Source organism: Priapulus caudatus, unplaced genomic scaffold (assembly GCF_000485595.1).
Source record: "Priapulus caudatus unplaced genomic scaffold, Priapulus_caudatus-5.0.1 Scaffold20, whole genome shotgun sequence".
In the NCBI taxonomy this organism is placed as follows: Eukaryota; Metazoa; Priapulida; class Priapulimorpha; order Priapulimorphida; family Priapulidae; genus Priapulus; species Priapulus caudatus.
The window spans coordinates 471,203-497,147 of record NW_014577081.1 but is presented as its reverse complement, the minus strand read 5'-3'; the positions used below and the strand labels follow the sequence as shown (position 1 = coordinate 497,147).

Below are 25,945 nucleotides of genomic sequence, written 5' to 3'. Positions count from 1 at the left end.
TCGTCGCCACCCACCGGCAACGACGGCGCGCCATCTGCAGGTCTGCCACGATCGTACGCAGAAGTTTGCTCTGTATGCGGCGTCGTCGCGCTAAGCGGGAATAAACCGAAACTGAACAAGCCCGTCATAGCGTGATGGTCGTATAGCCGACTATCTTAGACTGACCCTCGATGGCGACGTAGCTTCGATTGTCGTGCGCGGCCAGGTACGGCTTCAGAAAGCCGTCGCGCAGCTGACCGGCTATTTGAGCGTCGTAAGCGCTGAACGTCATTATGTACATGTCGTCCCTGTACGGCTGGATCGTCGCCGAGCAGGAGGGCAGCGGCGGTCGAGTCGCCATCTTGCGTGGTCGACATGATGCTCCATGAGGTTGACGTGAACGACGACGGTAAAGCCGAGGCGTCGCGTTGGCGTTGACGCGTACATGACGGAGTTGACGCGAAGTTGCGCGTCGCCGATGAACTCGGCCCGTCGGCGGAACAGCTCGTCGCCGACGCCCGTTCCGCGGTAGTCGCTCTGGACGATGAATGTCCGCCCATCGACTGTGTGTCGTCACGTGACCGCCGTTATGAAGCCTGAAGGTAAAACACGATCCGCTGCTATTACGCAAGTCCCTGCTAATTGCGTGCTACACGCAAAACTACACTACGCGCGGTGCGTGTAAACACGCGTACGCGTAGAAATGACGTTGCACGGGTAGTATGAAAAGTTGATGATGTACTTATTACGGTCCGTTCGTTTAGAGCAGTACGTACTGTACGTCTGTCTATTTCTTGATCATTATTGCCTAATTATATGGGAATTGCTGTTAGAACAGGAGACGCGTGCCAGCGGGCTTAAGTTGAACTCATCGGTTAATTGCGTAAACGTGCGCGCACACGCGCACACACACGCACGCACGCACGCACGCACGCACACGCACGCACGCACGCACACGCACACACACACGCACGGGCGCACGCACGCACACGCACACACACGCAAGCACGGACGCAAGCACGGACGCACACACGCGCACACACGCACACGCGCGCGCCCGAGCACACACGTGCACGGCCAAAGACACGCACGCATGCACGCACACACGCACACAAGCGTGCACACATACACGCACATATGCGTGCACACACACATGCATACACACGCAAACGCAAGCGCACGCGCACTTGTGTGTTGTACACACGCACAAACACACACACACACGTACATGCACAAGCGGGCGCACACACGCACGCACGCACACCCGTACACGCATACACGTCCGCCTGCAGACACGCATACACAGATACACACACACACACACGCGCGCGCGCGCGCAGGCACGCACGCACACACATGCACACCTGTTGACGAACGGACAGAGGTTTCAAGTGTCATTGTAGTTGCAATATTCAGTATATTTGATCTTCCTTTGTCTACGAGTGCCTGTCCGCACACAACCGTTATACGAGTAATTAAGGAGCTGGCCGTGTAGATCTTGTTCCAGCGTTTCTATATAGTGAAAAACTGCATTTAACTTCATCTCGTTATTGATGCCGATCACATGCAGAGTACAGCGACGTAACTTTAGTGGCTTACGCACTATATGGTGGTCCAAATGGAATTGGCTGGGCACACGATTTTACCTTGGCGTACAATCACCCGTAGGCAAACACCCGTAGGCAAACATGTAGGCAACACCCGTAGGTAAACATGCACCCGTAGGCAAACACACTCTAGGTGGCACGCACAACTCAGGTAACGCATACACGTGCGTGCAAGTGCAAATACACGCACACACCAACGCACGCACGCACGCACGGACGGACGGACGGACGGACGGACGGACGGACGGACAGACGGACAGGCAGACAGAAAGATAGAGATAAACACCCACGCACAAACAGTCAGATCTACGCACTCATCACACGTACGTAACTAGACAGAGGGCACTCAAAAAGAGTGCATACCTCCGCGAGCGTACATGTGTATAACAGCTGGCTCGCTGCTGGCTGCTGCTGACGGGACGCCCTAAGGCGAGCTGCTGCTGACTGGACGCCCTAAGGCGAGCTGCTGCTGACTTTCCACCACAGAGTCACCGCAGTAGACGTTAGATGAGCGCTGTCGCTATGCGGCACTTGTTATGTTTGCCTTCCCTCACTTTTAGAAACATTCCACTGTTCCTGACTAAAGCAGGCTACATGGCGTCGCCAATTCCAGTATACCGACCACTATACGGAAGGTCTTTCTATCTGGATCTGATAGGATATGGAAGAAAGAGGATCGCAGACCTAGAAAAAGATCTTTCTATTCTTGGTGCTGTAAGTATCACAGATTTTTCACCTTTATTTCTATTATAGGTGTTGAAATTAACACGAGTCCAGTGTTAAATACTCCAAACTTTTTACAACTTACCTATCTACCTATGTAGCTACCTACTTACCTACCCAGCCACCTGACTGGTTTCCTGCCGGCCTGCCAGCCTGCGTGTCCTCTTGCCCGCCTGCTATCCTGCCTACCTACCTACTTCCCTGTCTGTCTTTCTATCTATCTATCCATCCTTCCATCCATCCATCCATCCATCTCTCCATCTATCGAAGAGCACCTGCTGATATACAAGGCTGTTCGATATGGTTATTATAAGTACAGAAGTACATATATCAGGGGTAGAAATTAACTTTTGAACACGGGAGTCCAACGGACTCCCTACCCTCAAAAAGAGGCAGCAAAATGACAGTCCGCAGTCTGAAGTTAAAAATTAAAAAGATATTAACAATAACGCATACATGGGCTCATTTTGAAGATTAATGCGGTTGCATGTCTGCCAAATTTTCTTTGGACATTAGCTGGAAAAATACGGTAATTCCGCGAGGCTGTGCTCTGGAACGAACTAGTCAGTATGGCAGAATTTTCAGGGAGTCACATGATGGACTCCTGCATATTTCAGATCAGGGAGTCCGACAGTAAATCAGGGAGTATTTGACTCCGGACTCCCGTTAATTTCGCACCCTGTATATATTTTTATTTTTCAGGTAATTGACAAGTTTTTCAGCAAGGAAGTCTGTTATCTTATTACTAACAGGGTGGAGGCAAAAGAGATCAGAAGTAGCTCCTCTCTCAGCAACTGTTCCCGCCCGAGTCCCTTCGGATTCAAGTAAGAGTGTTGTCCACAAGGTTAGATGAGACAGGCAGGCTAGTCCAGCTATCGTCTAAGCGAATTGCTTAGACTTGAACCAACTACTTCTTCGTTTATAAACGATAATAAATCTGAAAGAAATTTGCTACAGAAATGTCATAAAATTGAATATTCCGGGTCACACTACAATATATAATTATGTATCCATCACTTTACGTTGTGCTGGTCATTGCTATTACTGGTCTACATGCTACTGGTCTACAGCAGGTAAACTGTACATTTTATTACTGAGCTTACAGCAATGATGCATACTCAGGTGTCTGTCTTGTATCTATCTACATGGATCTAATTGAGTCACTCCTGCAGGGGAACATCACCACTAGATGCTGCAGCATTTCCGGAGACAGCCAGCGTCAACCAACACTGCACGCGTGGGAAGGCCGTGCTAGAGAAAGCCACCATCTCCGAGGTGGGCCATATACTTCTTTAGTTCTAGCATAATTTCACCTCTGACACAAGGACAATAGTTCAGCGTGGTTAATTTCACTGGATAATAATTTTTACGTGTTATTATTATAATTTTCCTATCTTATTGTATGTGTACATTTTGCTACAAAACATTTTTGACCCTGTAACAAATGTTCCCAATGCTGGTAGTACAAGAACAGAACAGAATTATATATTTTTATATCCAAATTTCTGTTCATTCTTTTTCATTTTGTTTCATGAGGGCATACAAATAGGAGATCCTGAATATCTGTTGAAATAAAAACAAATCATGGTAAAGTTATACTCATCTGTGATTTCTTTGTATATTGTTATTTTATGCAAATGAACTTATAAAACGTCCATCATTTCAGGCTCAAGGCTCAAGTAAAGTAGTAAGCAATGCTCAGCTGTGGGGCATTCCAGTACGTCATGTCGACTGTATCCTTACGTTACAACTGCATATAGCTAGGTTACATGCAAAGTTCTGTGCATGTTGTAATGATTTATGTTAAAATAGTGGGTAAAATCAAAGTAATTGCTATTAGAAACCAGGGTCATAAGCCATAAAATATATTTGGTTTATTGGTTAAAAATCATTAAGTGATGTGATAGAAAAAGCATTGAGCTCTTTTCCTGCTGAATCGGTTAAGGGTGGTCTGCATCCGAGGACATAATTTTGTCATGTACATTGTTTTTTCGTTTTCTTAACTGTGGCATTCAGGTATTAACAGGTGGTTGCTAAAGGTGAAAGCAAATCATCCGACTCTGTTTGTTGGTTCCACGAAGCAGGTAGTGTGATTTTGATCATTGATTATGAATCGTCCTAGTATTAAACGATCTTAATAAAACAATTTTAATCGAGAATGTGGTTCAAAACATGTGAAAATTGTACCGTCGGTGGACACTAGTCTGCACCTTAATAGCAGCTGTTTGCAGCAGTTTGTGTACTTTCAGACTAGACCTTATGATCTGAATTACTATGACTGTATGCGGTAATGATGGCCAACCCTTCTGTTTGTGTGTACATAGGTGCAGTGTGACAAAGCAAAGCTCGTTGAGACGACTGGAAGATGCCTTAAGATGCCCTACATTAAAGTTGAGGACAACTCCAGGTTAGTCTGCATGTCATGTTATAGTGACATTTTACCATTTTATTGTAGATGTTCGAAGATGTCTCTCTTCTGTTCTTTGAGGGGTGATGAGCAGAGTCTCGATCATGTTGAGGTGTGACACTGTTACTACATATACACAGGCTTCTCCAAGAGCACTTATAGCCTGGCGGCCCGCCAGGCTATCGTCGAGCCCCGCCATCCTAAAATGCACCCGTCACTCTATACCGCCATGCTGGTGTATACACAAGAAGTTCAAACAATTAATACACGGTGTTTATATCGGAATAAACTTTGAAGTGATATGAGTTTAGAGTGTCCCAGATTGCATCTCAAAGCTTCTACAATTCAAACATTTTCCGGGGGGCATGCCCCCGGACTCCCCTAGCACGCAAACCACCTTCGACGATTTGCAACTAGTACCGTAAAGGCAGCACCCCCATGCTATAATGAAAAAGCTTGGAGAACCCTGATACACTGTGCGTGATACTTGCTTTACAATAATGAATACCAACGCGCCATTTAGTGGAGAGCGACGGAATGCTATCGCTTGATTTACACCTTTGTTTGAATTCACGTTGTTGAATAAACGTTGATTTACTTACACAACCACGGAATATTACACTTGCACATTTCCGATGACGATCGTCTGCGCATGTCTTTGAGCAGGCACTACAGGCCGGTGCACGCCGAGCTGGCATCATGGCCGCGGCTACTCGCCGACAGTCGCACTGGCGTGTCGGCGTTCAACGTGCGGAAACCCGACGCGTGTCGCTCGATCGACCCCGCGAGCCTATCCGTCCCGAAGCCCTCCAACGATATGTGGGCATCGCCAGCGACACCTGCTGAGCAAACAGCCGTGGCCAACGACGGGTAAGTATTACGAAGTTGAGCGGCTGCCACGTGCTGACAGACCCCGTTGTGTCTTGTTATTACGCGGCCCGTTGTTATGTAGGCGTGACAGGATCGTGGAACTTGTGAACATAGAAGTAAGAGTAAAAACCCACGTATAAGAACCTAGTGATTAAGAACCTGTTGGGCTAACATTTTCCGTTTAGACCCCCTTGACATAAGAACCTGTTTTAGCCTAAAATTTGAAACAGGTTATTATTTAATAAAATGCAGTTAACACTTAAAAATTTATAAATCAACTAATGTACAAAAATACAGTACAGTGCAGATTCACTGCATACATTATGAAATTCGGCCTGGTACCATACCTTATGACTGAAGAACCTGGCCTGACATTATGTTTATGGTGTTTTAAAACAATCTAGTTTTGGTTTGTTGATGTTTATTAGGTATAGAGGGCATAAAAAGAAATAAGATAACCTAGAATAGGGTTTGTATTTGACTAGACTGCAGTCATTTAGACATAATTACGTGTATATTTTATATAAACAATGGACTTTTTTTTCTTGAGAAAATAAGAACCTATTTAACAACCGAAATAGCCTAATTTCCCAGTAAACACCAATTATATAAGAACCTTTTTAGGCTAACTTGGAAAAATGCAGGTTCTTATACGCGGGTTTTTACTGTATTAATCGGATTTGTAGGTTTGCGGTCATCTTTCAGTGTCGTATGTTTATTTGTTGATTCAGCTCTCTGAGAAAGCTCATAACTAGAGGAGAATTCCAGCGTCGAAACCTGAGGGCGAGGAAAGCTGGCTACTGTGAGTCATGCTGCCTCAACTACAACTGCCTGGAGAAGGTGAAACAATATACCTGAATAAAATAAGCTATGCGTTTCTGTTTCACTGCTGAAAAACAATGCTTGCCAGAGTGCAAAAAAGGTGATAATTAAACAATCGTTATCGGCATGCATCAAATCAATACAATGAATGCTATGCCTAGGTAAGTTTTTAGGTTTCTATGGTTGGGTGTACGTGGCTATGTTTACGGGTAAACTGACATGCCAGTGATAGTGAATCAGACTTGACCTCACCTAATGCGCAAGCAATCACTTTGGGTTGCATTTGTAAGCGGTTTTTCCGATTTACTCGTTACAGCACTTACTGGACCCGAAACACAGGCAATATGTCGACAATCATGCCAACTACGCTGATCTGGACAGACTCATTGCCAGTGCCCATAGCTGGGACTCCTTTCTTACTAAGCTAGAAGCTGATAGGTAGGCTGGAATATTTTCATGTGATATCATACATTTCCCTCGTCAGACAGCATGGCTTTCATTGTCTAGAGAGGGTTTTCATGCAATGTTGAGGGGCCAATTAATACATAATGTTTATTGGTGCCTAGCATGAGGAAGGTTGACCAGTGCATAGCGTTGCCATTACTAACAAGTAATTGTTGATTTCGTGGAGAAATATTCATATAACACATTAAAAATGTTTAGAAATATACATAAAAACTACTCATTTACATAACTTATCTCTAGTACAATAGGTTACCAAGTTTAATAATTACATGATGTGCCTTGTGACAATGCTGCGTGTGCATATTATGAATGTAGTAACACTATTCTCTTACCAGTATTTCTTTATTATTTGTATACTCTTATCATTACTAAATTATGCTATACCCTTATTATTACTTAATTATACTATAATGATATTATTACTATTAGTATTGTACTCTTACTATTATTCTCTTATAATTATTTCTCACAGGGAAGAAGTCGTAGCACGACCATTACTGCTGAGATCGCCTAGGCAATCTGCAAACAAAGCAGCAAGTTCAGAGCAAAAAGTGCATAAGGAGAACACTGTCCCTGAGCAGTCGCCGCATGAAGCATCACCAATCAAACGGCCGGCAAGGAAACGGTTGTGGAAAGAATTGTCGCCAAGAAAACTGTCGCCAAGGAAACAGTCGCCAAGAAAGCGGCCATCGAGAAAACCGTTGAGCATTTCCGGCAGTGCTTGCACGCAGGAATATGCTTCACATGGAAGTTCACCTAGTAAGACCAGTAGAAAAAGCTGTCACAGATACGCAGACAACGATGCGTCACAAGTAGGTGGCGCCGCCGTTCGTCGCTTTGACCGACCAGCACCGAGAGACAGCACGAATCCCAAGAACGCCACCGCACGAAAGGTTCGTTCCGACAAAGACGACGCGGAAAAGAGGGACGTGGGCTTCGACCTGCCCCGCCTTCGACTGGCCAGGTCGCCGAAACCGACCGAAAAGGCCACAGCCTCACCTGCGATGTCGACTTGCAGACGCCTCTACGTCGAGAACGTAGGTAAGACACTGAGCACCGAGAGGGGAAGCCCGACATTGCGAAGCTCTCCTCGGAGCATCGGCGGAGACGCCGGCAGCCGCGGGTCGTCACTGGCGCGTAACTCGCCGAAGCGACTTGCGGATGGCGGCGAGGGGAAGGAGAGGTGGCGTGCAGCGTTGAGATGTGGCGAGGTGAGGAGTTCACCCGGAGTGACGAAACCTGGCGTCCTACAGAAGAGAAAGAACTCGGAGGCGACGAGAGTCGACGATGGGGAGGAAGCAGAGTTGGGCATTCCACCCGCAAAAGATCTCAAGAGCACAGTCAGTGGGCAGCCTTGCGATGCATATGAAGGCGGCTCACCTGTGGCTCACAACGGCGCATCGACTGTATGTGCGCAGGCGGGGGAAGTGAGCTCCTCATGGTTACCGAAGCTGCGTTGCTCTCCACGACTCGCGCAGAAGACTGGCGCAATTGTTGTAGGTGCACGTCTCGATGAGCGGGAATCTAGTAATGTCATCGAACCGGTAGCATCCGCAGGCAACATGCAGACGTCCCTGCCATTGGTGAATGCTTCACACTGCAACGCCTCTGCCGGTGACCGAGTCTTGAGGAATAACGACGATTGCTCCTGCGCAGAGAATAACGGCAGCGTAACCGAGTTACTCGTGTCTCGACCGCCAGACGCCTGCGGAGCGCTCTCAGCCGTTGTCGCGACGGAGTCGGACTTGACCACACCCATGGTGGACGCGTCGTCGTCGTCACAGTGCCTCGCTGCGACGTCGCCGATCCGTCGAGCGAGACAACGTAGACGCCCCATCTCGTCACCTAGAAGTCGCCTGACGCCGTCGCCCGCGGCCGCGAGGAGTCATCGGGGCGCGTCGAGAGCTGTCGTTACCGGCTGTGCGGCCGACGAAGTCAGCGGAGAGCATTCGGCCATCGCATGCACCCACAGAGATGCCCTAGGCAGTAAGTGGCGGCCGGCGGGCCGGAGCCAGCTGAACGATCATTACCTTCTCAGCGATACGTACCCAGGAGGGAAGAGGGTACTGGCTTCAGCAGGTGTGCAGCAGCCGGGAAAAATCTGTTCCGCGAGCAGGGATCGCCCGGAAGACCAGGGATGTACGACAGAAGTTAGCAGTTGGGCGAACACAAGTCAATATGCTAAGGGTGAATGCAGCGAAAATTCAACTGGGAAGCCTGTCATTTGTGACGACGTTGCAATACTCCATAGGTCCATATCTAGCCAAATGGAGTCTAGTGGAGTGGACCCCAATATAATGGACTCTAAACCAGAAATTGTGTTAGCGAGTTCTCAGTCACCAATTTTTTCTGAAACCTTGACTACAAATGATGTTGCTGATTGTGATGACGTCAGTGTGCATGATTCAGAAACCACGGCTCTGCTAGCTGGTCATTTTTCACCAATTCCTGCTAAAGAGCCGAGCGTGCAGACTGGTGAAGGCAATGCTATCATTACTGAGCATGGTTCTGAAACTGAAAGTTTGCCGGCAGATCCTGTATCACAAACTTTTGCTGTGGACCCAAGCACACAATTTGTTCGTGCTAGCCCAGTATGCTATAGTAAAACAGACGTCAATACTCCTGACTCTAAATCAGAAATTGTGTTCGAGAGTTCTTACTCGCCAATTTTTCCTGAAACTTTCACACAAGCCAGTGCTGATGTTGTCCGCATGAGTGTTCCTGACTCGGAGAATGTTCAGTTTCCAATTGACATCGTAAAGTCAGTCGTGCAAGAGAGAAAGTCAGATTGCAGCAATGACATGGGTAGGCAGAGGTTGGGACTAGACGTGCATTCTAGAATTCATATACTCGAGAATGATGTCGTTCCCATGGTTGTGCACTGCGGCTTCCCTTCATGTGAATTGAACCCAGGAGCTGATGCATCAACCCAGTTTTCAACTGAACCGATGGATATCTCTCACAGTGTTCTTGGGTGTGTCAAAACGAAAGCTGAACCTATGCCGGGCCAAGTACTGACCACAATAAACACTGCTCAGCACGTAGAAAATGATCGATCCCCTGTTGATAAGCTTACTTTACTGGTCTCGTCGAACGGTAATTTGCAACAGGAACGAACACCAGGTGTCGCCAACGAGCAGTCGGCTGGAGAGGATGGGGAAGACCTATTGGAAATTCTCACCCTCAACTTCGGCGAGTCGTCGGACGATTCGGATGCGTGGAACGAATGCATGGATCGCTTTATAAGCAAGCGAACGTCCGGCACACAGCGCGACACACCGCTGCCAACCATTGACGAATCGCATCTCTTGGAAGAGACTCCCGCAGCTCTCGTTGCAGGGTCAGCAGATGCAAACACGCTTGTCCCTGGTGCTGGGGAGGGTGTGCCCATGCGAAGCCCCGCACGTGACGGTGGTATACACGGTGATCTCCTTCTTAAGACTGAAGGCTCCAGTGAGTGTGTGAGGGGCGAGGTGGTGTCCATGACTTCAGATGCTGTCGCCAGCGAGCGGTCCTGTCGTGCCGAAACAAAGACGCGCTCTAGAACGACGAGGAAGAGTAAACGCAAGCAACGACGAAAACCACGATCTAACAAAAGTTGCCGCGCCTCGACGAACGAACCATCGACGCGTGCCGAGCTGTCACGTGACAGCGACGCGACGTGCCGGCCTGTCGCTGAGCAGTGCGACTCGACTGCGGAGTGTCGACATCGCTCCGATGACAAAAATGGCGTCGATAATCCCCCGCTGCAAAACACAAAACTCGTTACTACGTTTCAGGCAGGAGTGTACACGGATGGAGGCTTCGCGGTCACCTTAGATGGACATCGGCCGGCAGTGGCCACTAACGATGAAGCTGCACCAGCACCTGCGGTGTTTGAGGTCCTAGACTGGAGCGGTCACGTCTCGGACCCCCAGCCGACGCCGAGTGGCTGTCGTCCAAGCGGCGGTCAGCCGTGCGATGGCGGCCATAGCCGCGGGCTGGCATGCGAGAATCCTCACGCTGCGGGACGAGCAGTCACGCGCACGCTCAGCAGCGCGAAGAGACCGCCTCTCGCCAGAAGAGAGAATCTTCAAGCAGCCAAAATTGTCACTACAGATGCGAGTCATCCCGGCTTACTTCCCAGGAAAGCGCACACTAAGGGAGCAGTACTTCCCATTGCGGTGCAGTGTCCTGTGGGCAGTGATAGTGCTGCTCACTAGAAAGCATGAAAAAGGCAGTTGTTGTCGGCCTTGATGGGACTAGACTGGACCGGACAAGACCCTGAAGCCCAGAAAAGGGACAGGAGATTCAACATGATGGGAATAGCAGCTGTGACACAACACTTGAATGACAAGACACAGATGTGACCAAATAACCAAAATACGTTGAACTAAAGAGGGCATCTGAGTATCACATGCAACAGCAACTCACTCGTTGGAACCCAAGCATCTCTTTGACAGTGCTGCCTTGTCTTGCAGTAATTTCCCAATACAAGTGATGGCAGCCATAATGCATGCTTATGACCTACATAGCTTTTAAGGAAATCTATAGTATACTAGTCTATAGTAGTATACTATCTATATAATCTAATCTATATATATACTAGGCGTATCGCTTAAACGATTTGATCTCGGACCTGGGCGGCACGTTCGGCTTTTACTTTTTACCTTTTACCTTGGCCTCTCCAAGGTAATTAGCATCAGCGTTAGCATTAGCCGAAGCCATCGATTTAATCCAGGAACTCATCCTCATAGCGATAAAAAGATGTCGCCATATTTGTCCACAGGTGCCAACCACAGACACGTGAGTAATGACGCCTCTGTATACAGAGATCATGCATAGCAGGGGTGAATAAAACTAATGTGTGTTTTTATTCACTACTGGCGTATATGTATATATATGTATATATATATATATATATATATATAAATACACATTCACACAAACACTGTAAATCTCTGATCATAGAACTATGAATGTTGCACCCTGCATAAACTTCATTTATTATAGATAGAACTTGATATCAACTTATCATGTTCTATGTATTTGAACTCTGTTTACGGATATCATAAACTCATGATGTTTATCGCTTGTGCATGCGTGAGTATGTATGTTTTAACATTTATATACGTCATGGTAGGCAACTGCATACATTGTGATCAGTCTGAATGGAGTGGGGAAGGTTAATATCTAACTTTCTTTAAATTTTTAATCAAGCTTTTAATAAAACAGAATATCCACCTAGATGCACTACACAGGCCACACACACACAACACACAGCAGGCACACACACACACCCATATATATATTTATATACACGGTGACGGTATGTATATTAGAAACGTCATTGAAATTTATAGGTAAAAGCACTTATTGCAGTATTCACTATTGTAGCATGGTTAAAAGTGTAGAAAAAAAAAATATATATGGGATCATCATATATAAGTGTGTAAATAGTTTACTTTTTATAAAGCTTTCTCATATATTATAGTTGCACTGATTATATTAGTGATGTAGCGTGTAATGAATGCTACAACTTTTGAAAACAATTAGAATAAAATGAAATATAATCAATCACAGTCACGTTCAGTTCTTTTTCACGTTCTCTTATCCTCTTCATACTATATAATGGACAAAATTCATACACAGAAAGCTTAAATAGCAGAATTGCTATGACGTGTGTCTAATGACACATGGTATGTACATAAATATTTTCATCAGCACACTTACACGAATGTAGTGAAATATAGTGTAACAAGATATATTAGGTGTGGTCAATTGTAGGTCATAAATATACGACAGATGGCGCCAATAATATGCTGGAAACCAGGCAAGTGTATGGAAGCCCTGAAACGAAATACGACTGAGTTTTCGAGTTTCTGAATTTCGTATCGTATATAGTACTAGAGATGGGGATCAAGCAAGGGTCACACAGGGAAGAATGTAAACACGTGAGATCACGCATTGATAAATGTTTTTAATTCGAAAACAGACACACTGTGCATGCGTTATGACGGAGATTCTAAATTTAAATCAGGCCCTATATGCTTTCCCGCTTAATAGCTTACTGTACGGTAGTACGTTATTTACTCTCACGGTATAGGGGATTCTAAATTTAAATTATGCTATCTCGCTTAAAAAGGCACACATATTTACTCTCATGGTAGGAGATTCTAGATTTGAATTATGTTATCTTGCTTAAAAAGGCACAGATATTTACTCTCATGGTAGGAGATTCTAAATTTAAATTGTAATTTCCCGCTTAAAACAACACACAATTACTCTCACGGTAGGGGATTCTAAATTAAAATTGTATTTTTCCGCTAAATAACACATTTAATCTCACGGTAGGCGATTCTAAATTTAAACTGACTTTAATGTCACGGAATAACATGCGCAGTGTGTTCATTTCTGGACTTCAAACAGTTTCTACGACTCTCTCAACACTTTATAACGGATAAGAATTTATTACAGAAACCTATGCTGAGATACCCCCTGACCATACTAAATGCATTTTCATCACAAAATATAGCTCTCCTGAACCTATGCTGAGATACCCCCTGACCATATTAAATTCATTTTCATCACAAAATATAGCTCTCCTGAACCTATGCTGAGATACCCCCTGACCATATTAAATTCATTTTCATCACAAAATATAGCTCTTCTGATGAGATATTGCGCATGCGCTAAAACAGGAACGTAGCCAGGTTATGTAGTGACTGGTATATGCAGTGGGGACCTTACATGCAAGGTCTGCTTCTTATTTCTGAAGTGAGGTCTACTGATAAAATTTTATCATACAAATCTATGTTAGTATAACCCCTCTTCATTAAAAATTGATAATGTTTACAAAATATTCTTCTTCTCGGGAGATATTGCGCATGCGCGAGCAACGTTTTAAGCTTATAGTACGGCCTAAATAAAAGTACGTAATATAGCTTGCTGAGGGAGAGAGGGGAAGAAAACCGAGGGAAGGTGGCAGGAAAGACAGTCGAGGGGCAGTGGAAGGAGAAGGAGGCTGAGTGTGCGACGAGTAAGACAAGAGAAAGGGGCGGGTGGGAATGAAGTAATAGTTTTGCACCATACAGGCTAGGGCGCTCTCCTAATTATAAACACAGGGCTACGGATAAGTATATATTACAGAAAGCTATGCTGAGATAGCCCCTGACCATACTAAATGCCTTTTCCTAAAAAAATATAACTCCTCTGGTCAGATATTGCGCATGCGCTAAAACGGTAACGTAGCCAGGTTATGTACTGATTGGTATCTGCAGCGGGAACCTTACATGCAAGGTCTGCTTTCTATTTTTGAGATGAGGTCTATATGAATATGAGGTTGATATTAATCTATATCAATTTTCTCTATGAATAAGGGTGGGCGGGAATGAAGAAGGAGTTTTGCACCCTACAGGCTAGGGCGCTCTCCTAATTATAAACACAGGGCTACGGATAAGAATTTATTGCAGAAACCTATGCTGAGATACTCCCTGACCATACTAAATCCATTTTCTCACAAAATATAGCTCTTCTGCTGAGATATTGCGTATGCGCTAAAGCAGTAACGTAGCCAGGTCATGTACTAATTGGTATATTCAGCGGGGACCTTACATGCAAGGTTTGCTTCCTATTTTTGAAATGAGGTCTACTGATAACGTTTCCCCATATAAATCTATGATAGGATAAGCCCTCTTCATTTTAAATCCATAATTTTTGCAAAATATTATTCTTCTCTGGAAATATTGCGCATGCGCGAGCACCGTTTCAGGCGTGCAGTACGGCCTAAATAAATGTACGCAATATAGCTTGCTGAGGGAGAGAGGGGTCGGAGAATGAAGGAAGGCGACAGGGAAGATAGCTGAGGCGCGGTGGAAGAAGAAGGATGCTGAGCGTGCGACAATGAAGACAAGGGAAAGGGCGGGTGGGAATGAAGTAGGAGTTTTGCACCCTTCAAGCTAGGGCGCTCTCCTAATTATAAACACAGGTCGACGGATAAGAATTTATTACAGAAACCTATGCTGAGATACCCCCTGACCATATTAAATGCATTTTCATCACAAAGGATAGCTCTTCTGGTGAGATATTGCGCATGCGCTAAACCAGTAACGTAGCCAGGTTATGTACTGACTGGTATATGCAGTGGGGACCTTACATGCAAGGTCTGCTTCCTATTTCTGAAGTGAGGTCTACTGATAAAATTTTCTCATATATATTTGTGATAGGATAACCCTTCTTCATTTTAAATTCATAATTTTTGCAAAATAATATTCTTTTCGGGAGATATTGCGCATGCGCGAGCGCTGTTTCGGTGCCAAACTGCATGCAGTGAGTGTAATATGTATGTACATGAATATAAGTACATTTACAGGCTACATGTTTGTTGTATGCTGTAACAATACTTTCACCTAGCATAACATATACTAGCGTGTTAGCACTGTTACGCTATATAATGGCGTGTTTCAACATGGGGCTATGACGTCACATGACCTAGATTAATATTCATGTGTTTCTTACTAATTGGGCGCCGGATTTGAAATGGAATACGTTATTGAATGTATTTCTATGTATAAAAACGTTACAGAAGTTATAAAATTTGACTTCAATTGTCCTTTAATTTTGCAACAAAATATTATTGTGTCCACATCTGAAATAACAAAGTAATTGATTGAGAAATGTCGACGATATGTCTAATAACGTCACTGAAATGCGCTAAAATGCAATTTGATGACGTCATAGGTCATCTTCTAGTGGTCATCCAAAGGTGAAATTACGGCTACTAATTACCTTTGATGTGAATGTACATATGAAATATCCAAGTGATTGATTGAGAAATGTAGATGATAGGTTATTACGTAGGCGTCACCGAGAGGTCAAATTACGGCTACTAATTACCCGTACTATGAACATACCTCAGGTTGAGAAATGTTAAAAATATGACTAATTAAGTCACAAAAAATGGAGAAAAATGCTCCAAAAATATCCCGTTTTATACCTTCCTATAGTTAAGAATTTCCCAAAATGGGTCAAAATTTCGTCACAAAAATGCCCCGTAACTCGTCGCAGAAGTGGAATGTTTTTATTCTGTAAACGGATCTCTGTTTCTTGTGACTGGAGGCTATCCAATAAGCTTCCAAGGGGGTCATTTGTAAAAAAAAATCCCTACTATGCCTATTATTGCTTTTCTTTGTTTCACATCGGACATATAAAATAATAAAATATATGAAAAAGTAAGCGCAGATGAAACTTAGAAACTCAGAAACTCAAAAACTCGAAAACTCAAAAAGTCGTATGTCGGTCGTTTTAGAGCTTCCATAGTGCAACCAACCGATACATCTTGCTTTATCATTTTATTTTGGCAATAGATGTCGCTGCTAGATCATTAGTGTAACCTATAATCTTTCCTGTTATCGCTGCACGGCCGCAAGCGGCATGCGAGCGCGCTGAATAACTGCTGCAGATAGTATAGTGGTAGTGTAGTAGTGCCCATCAGGCTATCAGCCTAATCCCGCAGTACCAGCAGGACTGGTGACGGTGTACGCACGCGTTGTTCCCTGGCTCCAAACAGAAACAAACAGAACAGCTAACTCAGCACAGGATGTGCAGGAGTTAGTTAGGACATTAATTAAGGATACAGACGCAGTATAAGAGTACAGACCGCAACTACGATTTGCTAGCGTTGTTTACCAACGGAACATTTTTGTTGCGATTGAAGTCCGTGAACAGGTAAGTTGATAGACTACTTGTTTTTTATTGTAAATGTGGTTTGTGCTGATGGTAAGATACCTGATCGGCGGAATGGAGCATCTTTTAATTAATAGTTACTATGATTACTACTAACTATTATATAGGCGTTTGACGTCTGCAGGTCTTCATGTTGCGATATGCGCAGCTTGTGCAGCGCATTTTCTGTTCGGCGACGAGGATTATATCGTTGCTATATGAACTTGTGTGTACTAAATATATTCGTGTTCATCCCCATCACTAATACTAATAGTAATTGTCACGTCGTGCCCCGGAATATTCGATGCTCGTGGCCATATCGTGTACTAGTCATGTCCCACTGCTAGAGTACAGGACACGCATGGGTTCAAGGATAGAGATGATGTTTATTACTGGACATGCTCTCTATCATTGAGCCATGCCAGTTACGCTAGAGGTCATGTGGGTGGAGAGGTTGAGTGCCATCTATCATCGCAATACGCCAAGCCGACAGTATTTATGCACGCATCAGTTCGTCTGCGACTAACTACTGTTTGTGACAGTTACTCGCTAATCCCCGTCTTGTATCCGCGGTGGCTCCGTGAGCCGTCAATGCTCGCTTTGACGGCACCGCCCGCGCCGAAGTAGCGTCGCCATTGTCCTGCCGTCAACAGGCGGGCCGATGCGACCAACCTGCCCGCTTGCCGCGCGGACAACGATTACTACCCGCTTACCGTGCGCGTCCCTGGAAACAAGCGAAACCCATTAATCGTTGTGTCGAGCGTAAACTCCTGTGTCCGGCGTCGGCGGACTTCCCGGCGGGGAGCATGCAGGTATAGGTCATAATAGACCATGCGGCGAGAGATTAAGCAGGGTGGGGGACAGCTTACGGAAGCGAATGTAAGCGCATCGACAGTCCGATGATCGATTAGCTAATCTGATCGGTCAGCTGATGTGATCGATCAGCTATCTTCATCGCCAGCGATGGGCTAGTGGAGTGCTTGCGCGCTACGCGAGTAGGCGGTGACACGCGATAGCTTTTGATGTTGCCGCATTCCCAGGACTGAGCCGAAGACGGCTTATAAAGAAAAAATGAGGAATCCTGCCTGCTCCTCATCGCGCTCTCTCTCTCTCTCTCACACACACACACACCATGCACGCATGCACGCACGCACGCACGCACGCAGCACACACACACACAACACATATATATATATATATAATATATATTATATATATATAAATAAAACAAGGCCTCGACACTAACTTTTTTCAGTGCCCGATCGCGCCCACCAAAACATTGATTTCCAATTTTTGGTGCCCAAAATGAAATTGGTGGCCCGAAAAAAACAACACAAAGAAAAACATTAAAATCTTTATTTCAATGTCGTATTGTATATTATTAAAAATTGCGCGTCTGATGCCACTTGCACAAGTCATTTAAAAAAAAACCACACCAATGGCCACAACACTTACATGATTGCATTGAGCATCACAATTTGAATTATCCATTTCCAGGCGATCAAATTTTCACAATGAATCGGCCATACCAAATTTTTCTACTTTCACTCATTATTTATTCTAAACACGCGCGCTGCACATGCCATCTGACATTCAGAGTTCAAGAAGACTCAAAGTCACAGAGCATGCCAAATATTAAAACAAGTAACGTAATAAACACAAACAACACATTGGCTTTTCATGTTAAAATAAAACCATATTACATTTAATCTCAAGCGAAAGTAAAATGTCTGGCAGGCCTTGAAACTGTAAAAATAAAATATTGCAGATTTAATAAGCATAAAGTAGAACCATAATTATAATCAACAAAAGTAGCCTGGGTACGTCATGCCATTAAAAAGAAAAGCCAGACCATGTCCTAAGTTCAATATTTCGTTGCGTAAAAGAGACAGAGAAAATGCATATAAATAAACTTACAAAGCACTAAATATTACACTGTCGGATTAAAATACTGATCATACTTCAATGGAATAGTTAATCATTCCATGTAATCTGGACGCCGGGTCCTTCAGCTGCTCCACCAAGCTGCTCCAGCTGCACGAAGTCGTGGGGGCTGCCCAATTGAGCGACGCATGAACATCAGCTTTGTCAGCATTTCTACTGTTAGCGAGGGCCCTCCAGTCAGTATCTTCACCTGTTTCAATGCAAACGTGAAACCTCTTTCACATGTGCGCGTGGAGAGAGTAGAACAACGGAGTACCTCCACAACATGTTCATGAAGTTTGGGGAACTTGGCCTGCCACTCGGGATGTCATTGAAGATATCTCGCCCACACGGTCATGGCGCTTCGGTTCGAGTAGGTGATGATAGGTATTTGTTGTCCTGCACGCATGAACAGTTTTGCCTGTTACCTGCCATTCGTAATATAAACCTCCTCTAATTGCAAGCCTTTGTATTGATGAGAGTCCTAAGTCGACATGTTTATCAACAGAAGTGTTGCCGTAGTGGCCAATTCCCTCCTTTCGATGCCACTGTGAGGTTGTCCAAGGAGTAGAATGTTGCAGCATGGATCAAAATCCTGCTTCATGGAGGCGAAGCGTCTCCTCAGATGTGCTCAGCAAACTTGGTATCATATCAACCTTTATTAAAATAGAAACGAAAGAAAACAGATTTAGAAGTTTAAAAAAACAAATTTGAATATCAGACTGGCAAAATTTATTTAATTAAAAGCCATTTAAATTCTCAAGATCAATAAATTTTGATTAGTGATAATCTAATTTACATCCTAGATAATCTATACGTATACAATACAAATAATCTCTTTGCTCTACATGTTGATCTTACTTTAAATAATGAAAGTTTTTGCCAACTCCAAACAAGTTGCAAAATAATAGTATGCTTAAAAATTAAGATACACTATGTTTGATCCGCCCCATCAATACCTAATGCAAACAATAAAGGGTAAATCTAACACTTTATACATGGACATATAAAATACCTGCTAGTATCAAACTCCTCTCTTCATTCTCGATCTAACCGCTTCATGGTGCCATGAAGGATGATGGGTCTTCCTTCATCTTCAATCTATATATGCTGAAGATGTTTTCCAAGCCTCTGTCGTCAACCTTCTGAGACTGAATACTGTTGCAATCCACTGCCCTGCAGCCTCTGCCAAGACTTTGCTGAATTCTTCTGTAGCTGTAGCAATCAGGGTGACCAAAGACGTCTCGATTTTGACCCATGTGTCCGTCCCGTAACCGACCCTTCCCGGTACGCATGTGTGTTCCCTTATTTTTAACAATTTTGAACAAAATACATCAAAAAGGAAGAAATTTCATCATTTTTTTATTATAACAATGTTCCTTCGAAACCTTCTCATCCGCATCGCGTCATTAACATACTCCTCCACAGAACACTGCAAGACAGGCGATGTCTAGACACATTGTCTGTTCGCTGATACAATGTAATCACATTGTAATGCTTGCGCTTGCAAAATATCTATTGCTGCGCACCGCCAGATTTTGACCATTCCTGCTAGACGTTTCGCGGCCGCACTGTTCGTTGCAGAGCGTGAGGCCGGATACCAGTCTAAATCACAATAACTGGCTTGTTGCACCACAGTAGAGCCGATCGATAAACGTGCACCCGGTATGCCCGCGGTAAGAAGCTGCACTGCTAACCGTGGCCCTCGCCAACCACGCGAAATTGCTCGCTCTTTTGGAAATGAGATTAGCACGATAAGAAAACAATTATTTTTAATCACATAGACACTTGAAACTTATGCCCGATCCGGCGCACCAATTTAACCTTTTGGAATTTTGTGGCCCGACATCAAGTTTTGGTGGCCCCGGCCACCGAGGCCAACCGGCTAGTCGTCGAGCCATTACATATAAATAGTATCGTAGAAAGAGAGCGAGACATCCGAGGTAGTGTCGATGAGGCAAACATCTCTCCGCTCGTGGCGCATGCGTCGTGGTTCACTGTGTGTGTTCTCTTACTTCACGCACATTGGCTCTTCATCCTCTCCCCAGCCTGTGCCCAAAGTGCACGCCATGTGTGTCGTATTTGGCGCCTAAGCGTGCACAGGCAGCTGAGTAGAGACATACGCCAACGGTCATAAATCATAGAAGAATCTCCCCCAGTCGCCATCACGAAGTACGCCCATTCCGAATAAGCGCTGTATGCGAGAATAATCATCCCTGTGCCGGGGCCCGCGCCGTCTCGCTGGTCGCACAAGCGCAGGTCTAGCACCGAAACCGTCTTTAGTTCATCTATTGTGCTGCAATCAATCGCTGCATTAAGACATCATCGGCGCACACGACACGCGCTTGCACAAAACTAAGCACCCAAGCAAGCATGCAGTGAGCCAGCGTCCCGGGACCTAACCTACACTGCCCCCTCTCATCCCGTATGCCCCGCCAAAGCACGCCAACGCTTATTAAAAGCCGCAAAATGCGCATCCAAACTCGTATATTCCAGTAGCTAGCACAGCAACATACTTTCGTGTCATGATTAATCACACTACCATTAGACAAAATTAAACTCTAGTTCCTTCCCATTTCAACTGCGCGTGTCCTTATAAAAGGTATTTGAAAAAACTCTTCAATGTTGTCAAATCCCGATGGTTGTGACAGTTTCCCAAGCCACCGTGCCAGCGGTGCTGCAGTACACGTACGGTGTAGGCAAAATAAAAACATGTACGTCACCTACAACCACTTATCGAGGCAAATTGTTTGCAACAGTCGCGTTTTGCGCGAGAATGCCATTTCTCACCATTCTGTGTTTTAACAAACGCGATTGAAACTGGAGCAACCTAGAGCTTATTTTGTCATACACGGTAGTGTGATTATTTCATGACAACGAAGTATTTCTAGTCTATACCTGGAGAAATTAGCGTTTGGATCGCATTGTGCTGCTTTAATTGTCTGCTGCGTCGGAACAAAAAGCTTTTGATTAGTTATACACCGTACGTACTACCCTGTTGTTTGTATATATATATATATATATTATATATATATATATATAATAATGGGGTGCAAAGCGAGATCAAACATACATCAGTTAATGTAATATTGCTTTATATACACATACACACACACACACACACACACACAGCATCACGACACACAATACACACACAAACCACGCACGTACAATACAAAACACACAGCATCACACACACACACACACACACACACACACACCACACACACACACACACACACACCAACACAACAATGCACACACACATGCACACACACAGCACCACTACACACAACACACACACACACACACAGCACACACACACACAACACACACACAAACGCACGCACCAACGCACGCACGCACATACATCTTGACGGTTCGTGCAACAATTCTGACAGTGGTCGCATTCATTTTCCCACTTTTCAGTAGATATAATGGTAATTGCATTACATTTAAAGTCTATGACTGCCACTGAAAATTCGATTGCAAAGGATCTCGAAATTTAATGTCAAAAAACGGCCAAAAAAATTACAGCAAAGCGGTACGAAGCACACATCTGCCTCATACTGTCCCGCGAGCATGATATAGCAACATATCACGCGTAGTCTGATGATGTAGCTCAGTCGCTCGCTACTTAGTACTTAGTACTTAGTACGTCATAACTCATAAGCGACATTAGCAGACGAGTATCTAGTTGCTTTAATAAGCTTTGACATGTTTTTCTTTCTTGCGGCAGCTAAATCTGCGTGGAATTATGCCTCGTCAGGCCAGTATAAACAGGTCCTTCTGATAGACTGCGGCGTAATTGGGGGTGGATCAAGTGTGCTGACAGATAGTCGTATAGCTACAATACACTTACTTTATAATTATACTCGTAATTTTTCTCTTTAATCATCTCCTTGGCAGGCGTGAGAATATAGCAACATAATTCACACAGCGAGATTAGAGTTTATATAACACGGTCGGCTATAGGGTCAGCATTTTTTTAAAATCTCTAATACGTTTAATGGCGTACGATTTTTGTTCGTTCGGTATCCGGTGTAATAGGTAGTCGTGATCGCTTCATAACGCCCCGCCGTGAATGTAAGCCTTATGTCTCATATATTACTTTCTTTATTACGCTCCGACTGTATTCGCAGCCGTACGCCGCAGGCAAGATGATTCAACTTCTTGCTGTTTGTGTTGTCTGGCTAACACCTTGCAAAAACCAGCCGCAGGTAGATTTTAAAATGAGATGTCGGGTCGCAGTTCGCCGGAGAAACGATCAATTACAGCAGTGTCGATGTGCCGAAGCTGCGGTGCGCTGCTAGCACGCAACATTCCGTTGTGATGAAGTAATGAGAAAATTAATGAGCTAATTAATGAGAAAATTAGTGTGCTAGTTTCGTGACAAGCACGATGTCCATACACATGTTCGATGCGTTTGTGTAAACAAAAATGTAAACAACGCAAACAAGTCGCAGAAAATTGTCTATCAAAACGTTACAGACGTCGCAAGCGTAGCGATTATATATATATATATATATATATAAGTCGCTAAGTCACTAATATATATATATATTCCCTATTATCTACTTCTGATATCTAATATATATATATATATATATATAACAAGGGAGTAAAACCATATGTATATATATATATACATATGGTTTTAGTCCCTTGTTTACGTTGCTTTTGCATTACACGGTCGCAAAAAGCAACTGTATGCAAAACGTCGACAATAGCCTGGCACGTCAGCTTTTCACGATCGGTATGGAAGGCGTATAATTTCCGATTCACGTCGTACAGTAGCCATAAAAGCGATGTCTACACCCGCCCGTAATCGTCTTGCTGAGCTTTTGTGACGGGATTAATGGTAACGCGGTGGGTGAGATCGCAGGTGACTCGGGGGCAAGCGAGCGAAAATATGGAGGGAGAAACAGGTCCAAAAAACACAGGAAAACTAGGTTATTCTCGGAGTTTATAACGTATGAATTGTGCTGGGTGCCACATGCAGCTGCAGCTACCCTAAGTTACATTACTCCGGCTAAGAGATGGGCGCATGGAGGGACTGGACACCGGCATCTTTTTATGTTGACTCAATGCACGGATCCTCTGATGGACTAGGCCAGGCAAACGTATAGAGCTTGATCCCCACCACCCCCAAAATAGGGTTATATTCTCATACTATACACCTCAGTCATGTGCAGCTCCGAAATCTAACATTTGATATTACATTAGCATAATCGTTGGGTAAATACTTGGTATAATGGTTGGGTAATGGTTGGTATACTATGGATACTGAAGAGATGAAATTAAAAATTCGCGGGGGATCATGATCGAATTAAAAATGGGAAACGGATCAAGGTCAAAATTCATTACTGGTTATTAGGCGTGCGTGTGTTCGATTTCGTATTGTTATTTGAACATGACCAACACACATATTTATGTCGCGATCTCTGCTGAGAACGGATTCAGCCAATAACTCTCGCAGCGGTTTTATTTCATTATACGATCTGATACGATTGTAAACATTTACGAATAATTTCGATGACTTATTACGCTTTTTCGTGATGAGAAATTAATTATCATCGATAGTCATAGTCTATCCCGTCGCCATGTTTGTTATGTTAGCAAACGCCATTACTCGTTCTTATAAGCCACACACGCGCGAACAAACTCCACCGTTGTTGCACTATATCATATACTTGCCATCATGAGCTTATAGATTTAATACGAAGCTATGATATAAAAGAAATAACATTCGATACTGTGTGATCGCTATACGATAACTATCGGAACACAAAACCTCCATAAGCTGTCGCTATAGTGCGTAGCGCGCGTGGGCGTCACTAGTGGTAGGGCAGGCCCCTGCTAACGACCGTGTGCAGCAGTCACGCCAGAGGAACGAGCCACGTACAATACAGGGCATCGAGTTATGTTTAGAGTTCAGGGGGAATCTCGTTTGGGTTTACTCCCGGCTCTCGTCTGACAATGCCGTATGTTTGCTAAGCAAACTCGCCCATGCACCATTACGGGCGACGCTTCGCTCCTAGTCCTACTACGCACCCGCCCGGCGCGCACCGCGACCATGCATAGATTCGTGTTAGCTATCCGCACACGCTGAGCAGTTTTAGCGGCAAGTGCGGTATTTATCGTGCAATTATTATTACCGTAATCGTGGAGGTTATTACATGCGCTTTTAATTCGTGGCGAGTTGTGCGTTGTCTTCGCCCGTCATTTTAACGTGCTACCGACATCGTCGCTGCCTGATGTTAGCTAGTCGGAGCCGATTGCAGACGTATGGGAGGAATGTGGCAGCGCTCCGGCAGCCATGTTGAAAACGGCATCTAAAATGTTTACTCTTCCTTAGCGGGGAAGTTAAAGCGGCCGAATTCTGAAGCGAAACCTGACACGAAGAATAATGCTCACGGATTAGATTGCAGAAAGGAGTGGCGTCTGATGAACGTGTGTGTGTGCGTGCGTGCGTGCGTGCGTGCGCGCGCGCGTGTGTGCGCGCGTGTGTGTGTGTGTGTGTGTGTGTGTGTGCGCGCGCGCGCGTGCGTATGTGCGTGCGTACCTGTTGGTGTAAACGCGTATAGGTAGGTGCCATGTCCTGCCGACTTATTCTATAGTAAAACGCGACACCGCATATAAGAAGGTTTTAGGGTGAATGTTGTATCGCTGCATTATAGTGGTTCAACGTAGGCTCTCGGTTCTTTACATAAGGCACAGTAACACGTAATCCGTCGCCACTGCCGTACAATAGCGGATAGAATTCAGCACTTCGAGATAATCTTGGGTCGAGCGATTCCGTAGAAAGAGCGCCGCTATCCTATTTCTGCCTCTTTTCACAATAACGTGAAATAAGCTTATGCGCATAACACTCAATGGGAAAAGCGCACGAAAAGCAGGCGTTGTGTTGTGTTTAGGCCGTTTCGTTACATACTAGCTTGGGTACTCGGCGTTGCCCGGGAAAAACCGCTTAGAAACAACTTGTAGAGCAAATTCTGACACATATATTTACTTAATTCTAAGGATAAAGACGTAACAGAGAAACAAAATATGAAGGAGTAAACAAATTTCTTCCAAAAACAGTTCGAAAGATTCTATGATTCTATGTAGTCACAGCTTTTGGATATACAACATTGTTATTAAATTGCGTCAAGTTATTATGAATATGCCTCTCTGGCTGTGCAAGCCTCGTCTCTGGTGACGTATGTCACGTGTCTCTCTTGGGATTCGCAATACATCAAAATAATACATGAAAACTCTCGTTAGTATTTGAAATTACTGAGACGTAATAAGTATTGAGCATCTGATTGGTGTGTAAAGAGTTTACAATTCGACTAACACCCAGCAACATCTATACATACATCACACATAGGCCAACACCCAGCAACATTTATACATACATCACACATAGGCCAACACCCAGCAACATTTATACATACATCACACA

At 44.5% G+C, this 25,945-nt stretch overlaps 2 protein-coding genes across 3 annotated transcripts in view; both read left to right on the top strand.

Annotated features, from left to right (window-relative positions):
• LOC106812174 overlaps positions 1-11,931 on the top strand; it is a 32,079-nt gene extending 20,148 nt beyond the window's left edge. Inside the window, exons 2-11 of the mRNA XM_014815996.1 lie at positions 2,147-2,300; positions 3,012-3,133; positions 3,482-3,584; positions 3,976-4,042; positions 4,326-4,393; positions 4,634-4,716; positions 5,383-5,586; positions 6,318-6,426; positions 6,725-6,846; positions 7,346-11,931. Coding sequence (XP_014671482.1) covers positions 2,181-2,300; positions 3,012-3,133; positions 3,482-3,584; positions 3,976-4,042; positions 4,326-4,393; positions 4,634-4,716; positions 5,383-5,586; positions 6,318-6,426; positions 6,725-6,846; positions 7,346-11,075 — 4,728 coding nt within the window. The 5' untranslated portion in view covers positions 2,147-2,180 and the 3' untranslated portion in view covers positions 11,076-11,931. The remainder of the gene's footprint in view (positions 1-2,146; positions 2,301-3,011; positions 3,134-3,481; positions 3,585-3,975; positions 4,043-4,325; positions 4,394-4,633; positions 4,717-5,382; positions 5,587-6,317; positions 6,427-6,724; positions 6,847-7,345) is intronic.
• A 4,382-nt stretch (positions 11,932-16,313) lies between these two features.
• LOC106812269 (ly6/PLAUR domain-containing protein 6-like) overlaps positions 16,314-25,945 on the top strand; it is a 40,847-nt gene continuing 31,215 nt past the window's right edge. Inside the window, exon 1 of one of the 2 annotated variants that reach the window (XM_014816142.1) lies at positions 16,314-16,578. The gene's annotated coding sequence lies outside the window, so the exon portion shown is untranslated. The remainder of the gene's footprint in view (positions 16,579-25,945) is intronic. The other variant, XM_014816119.1, reaches the window with a different exon arrangement.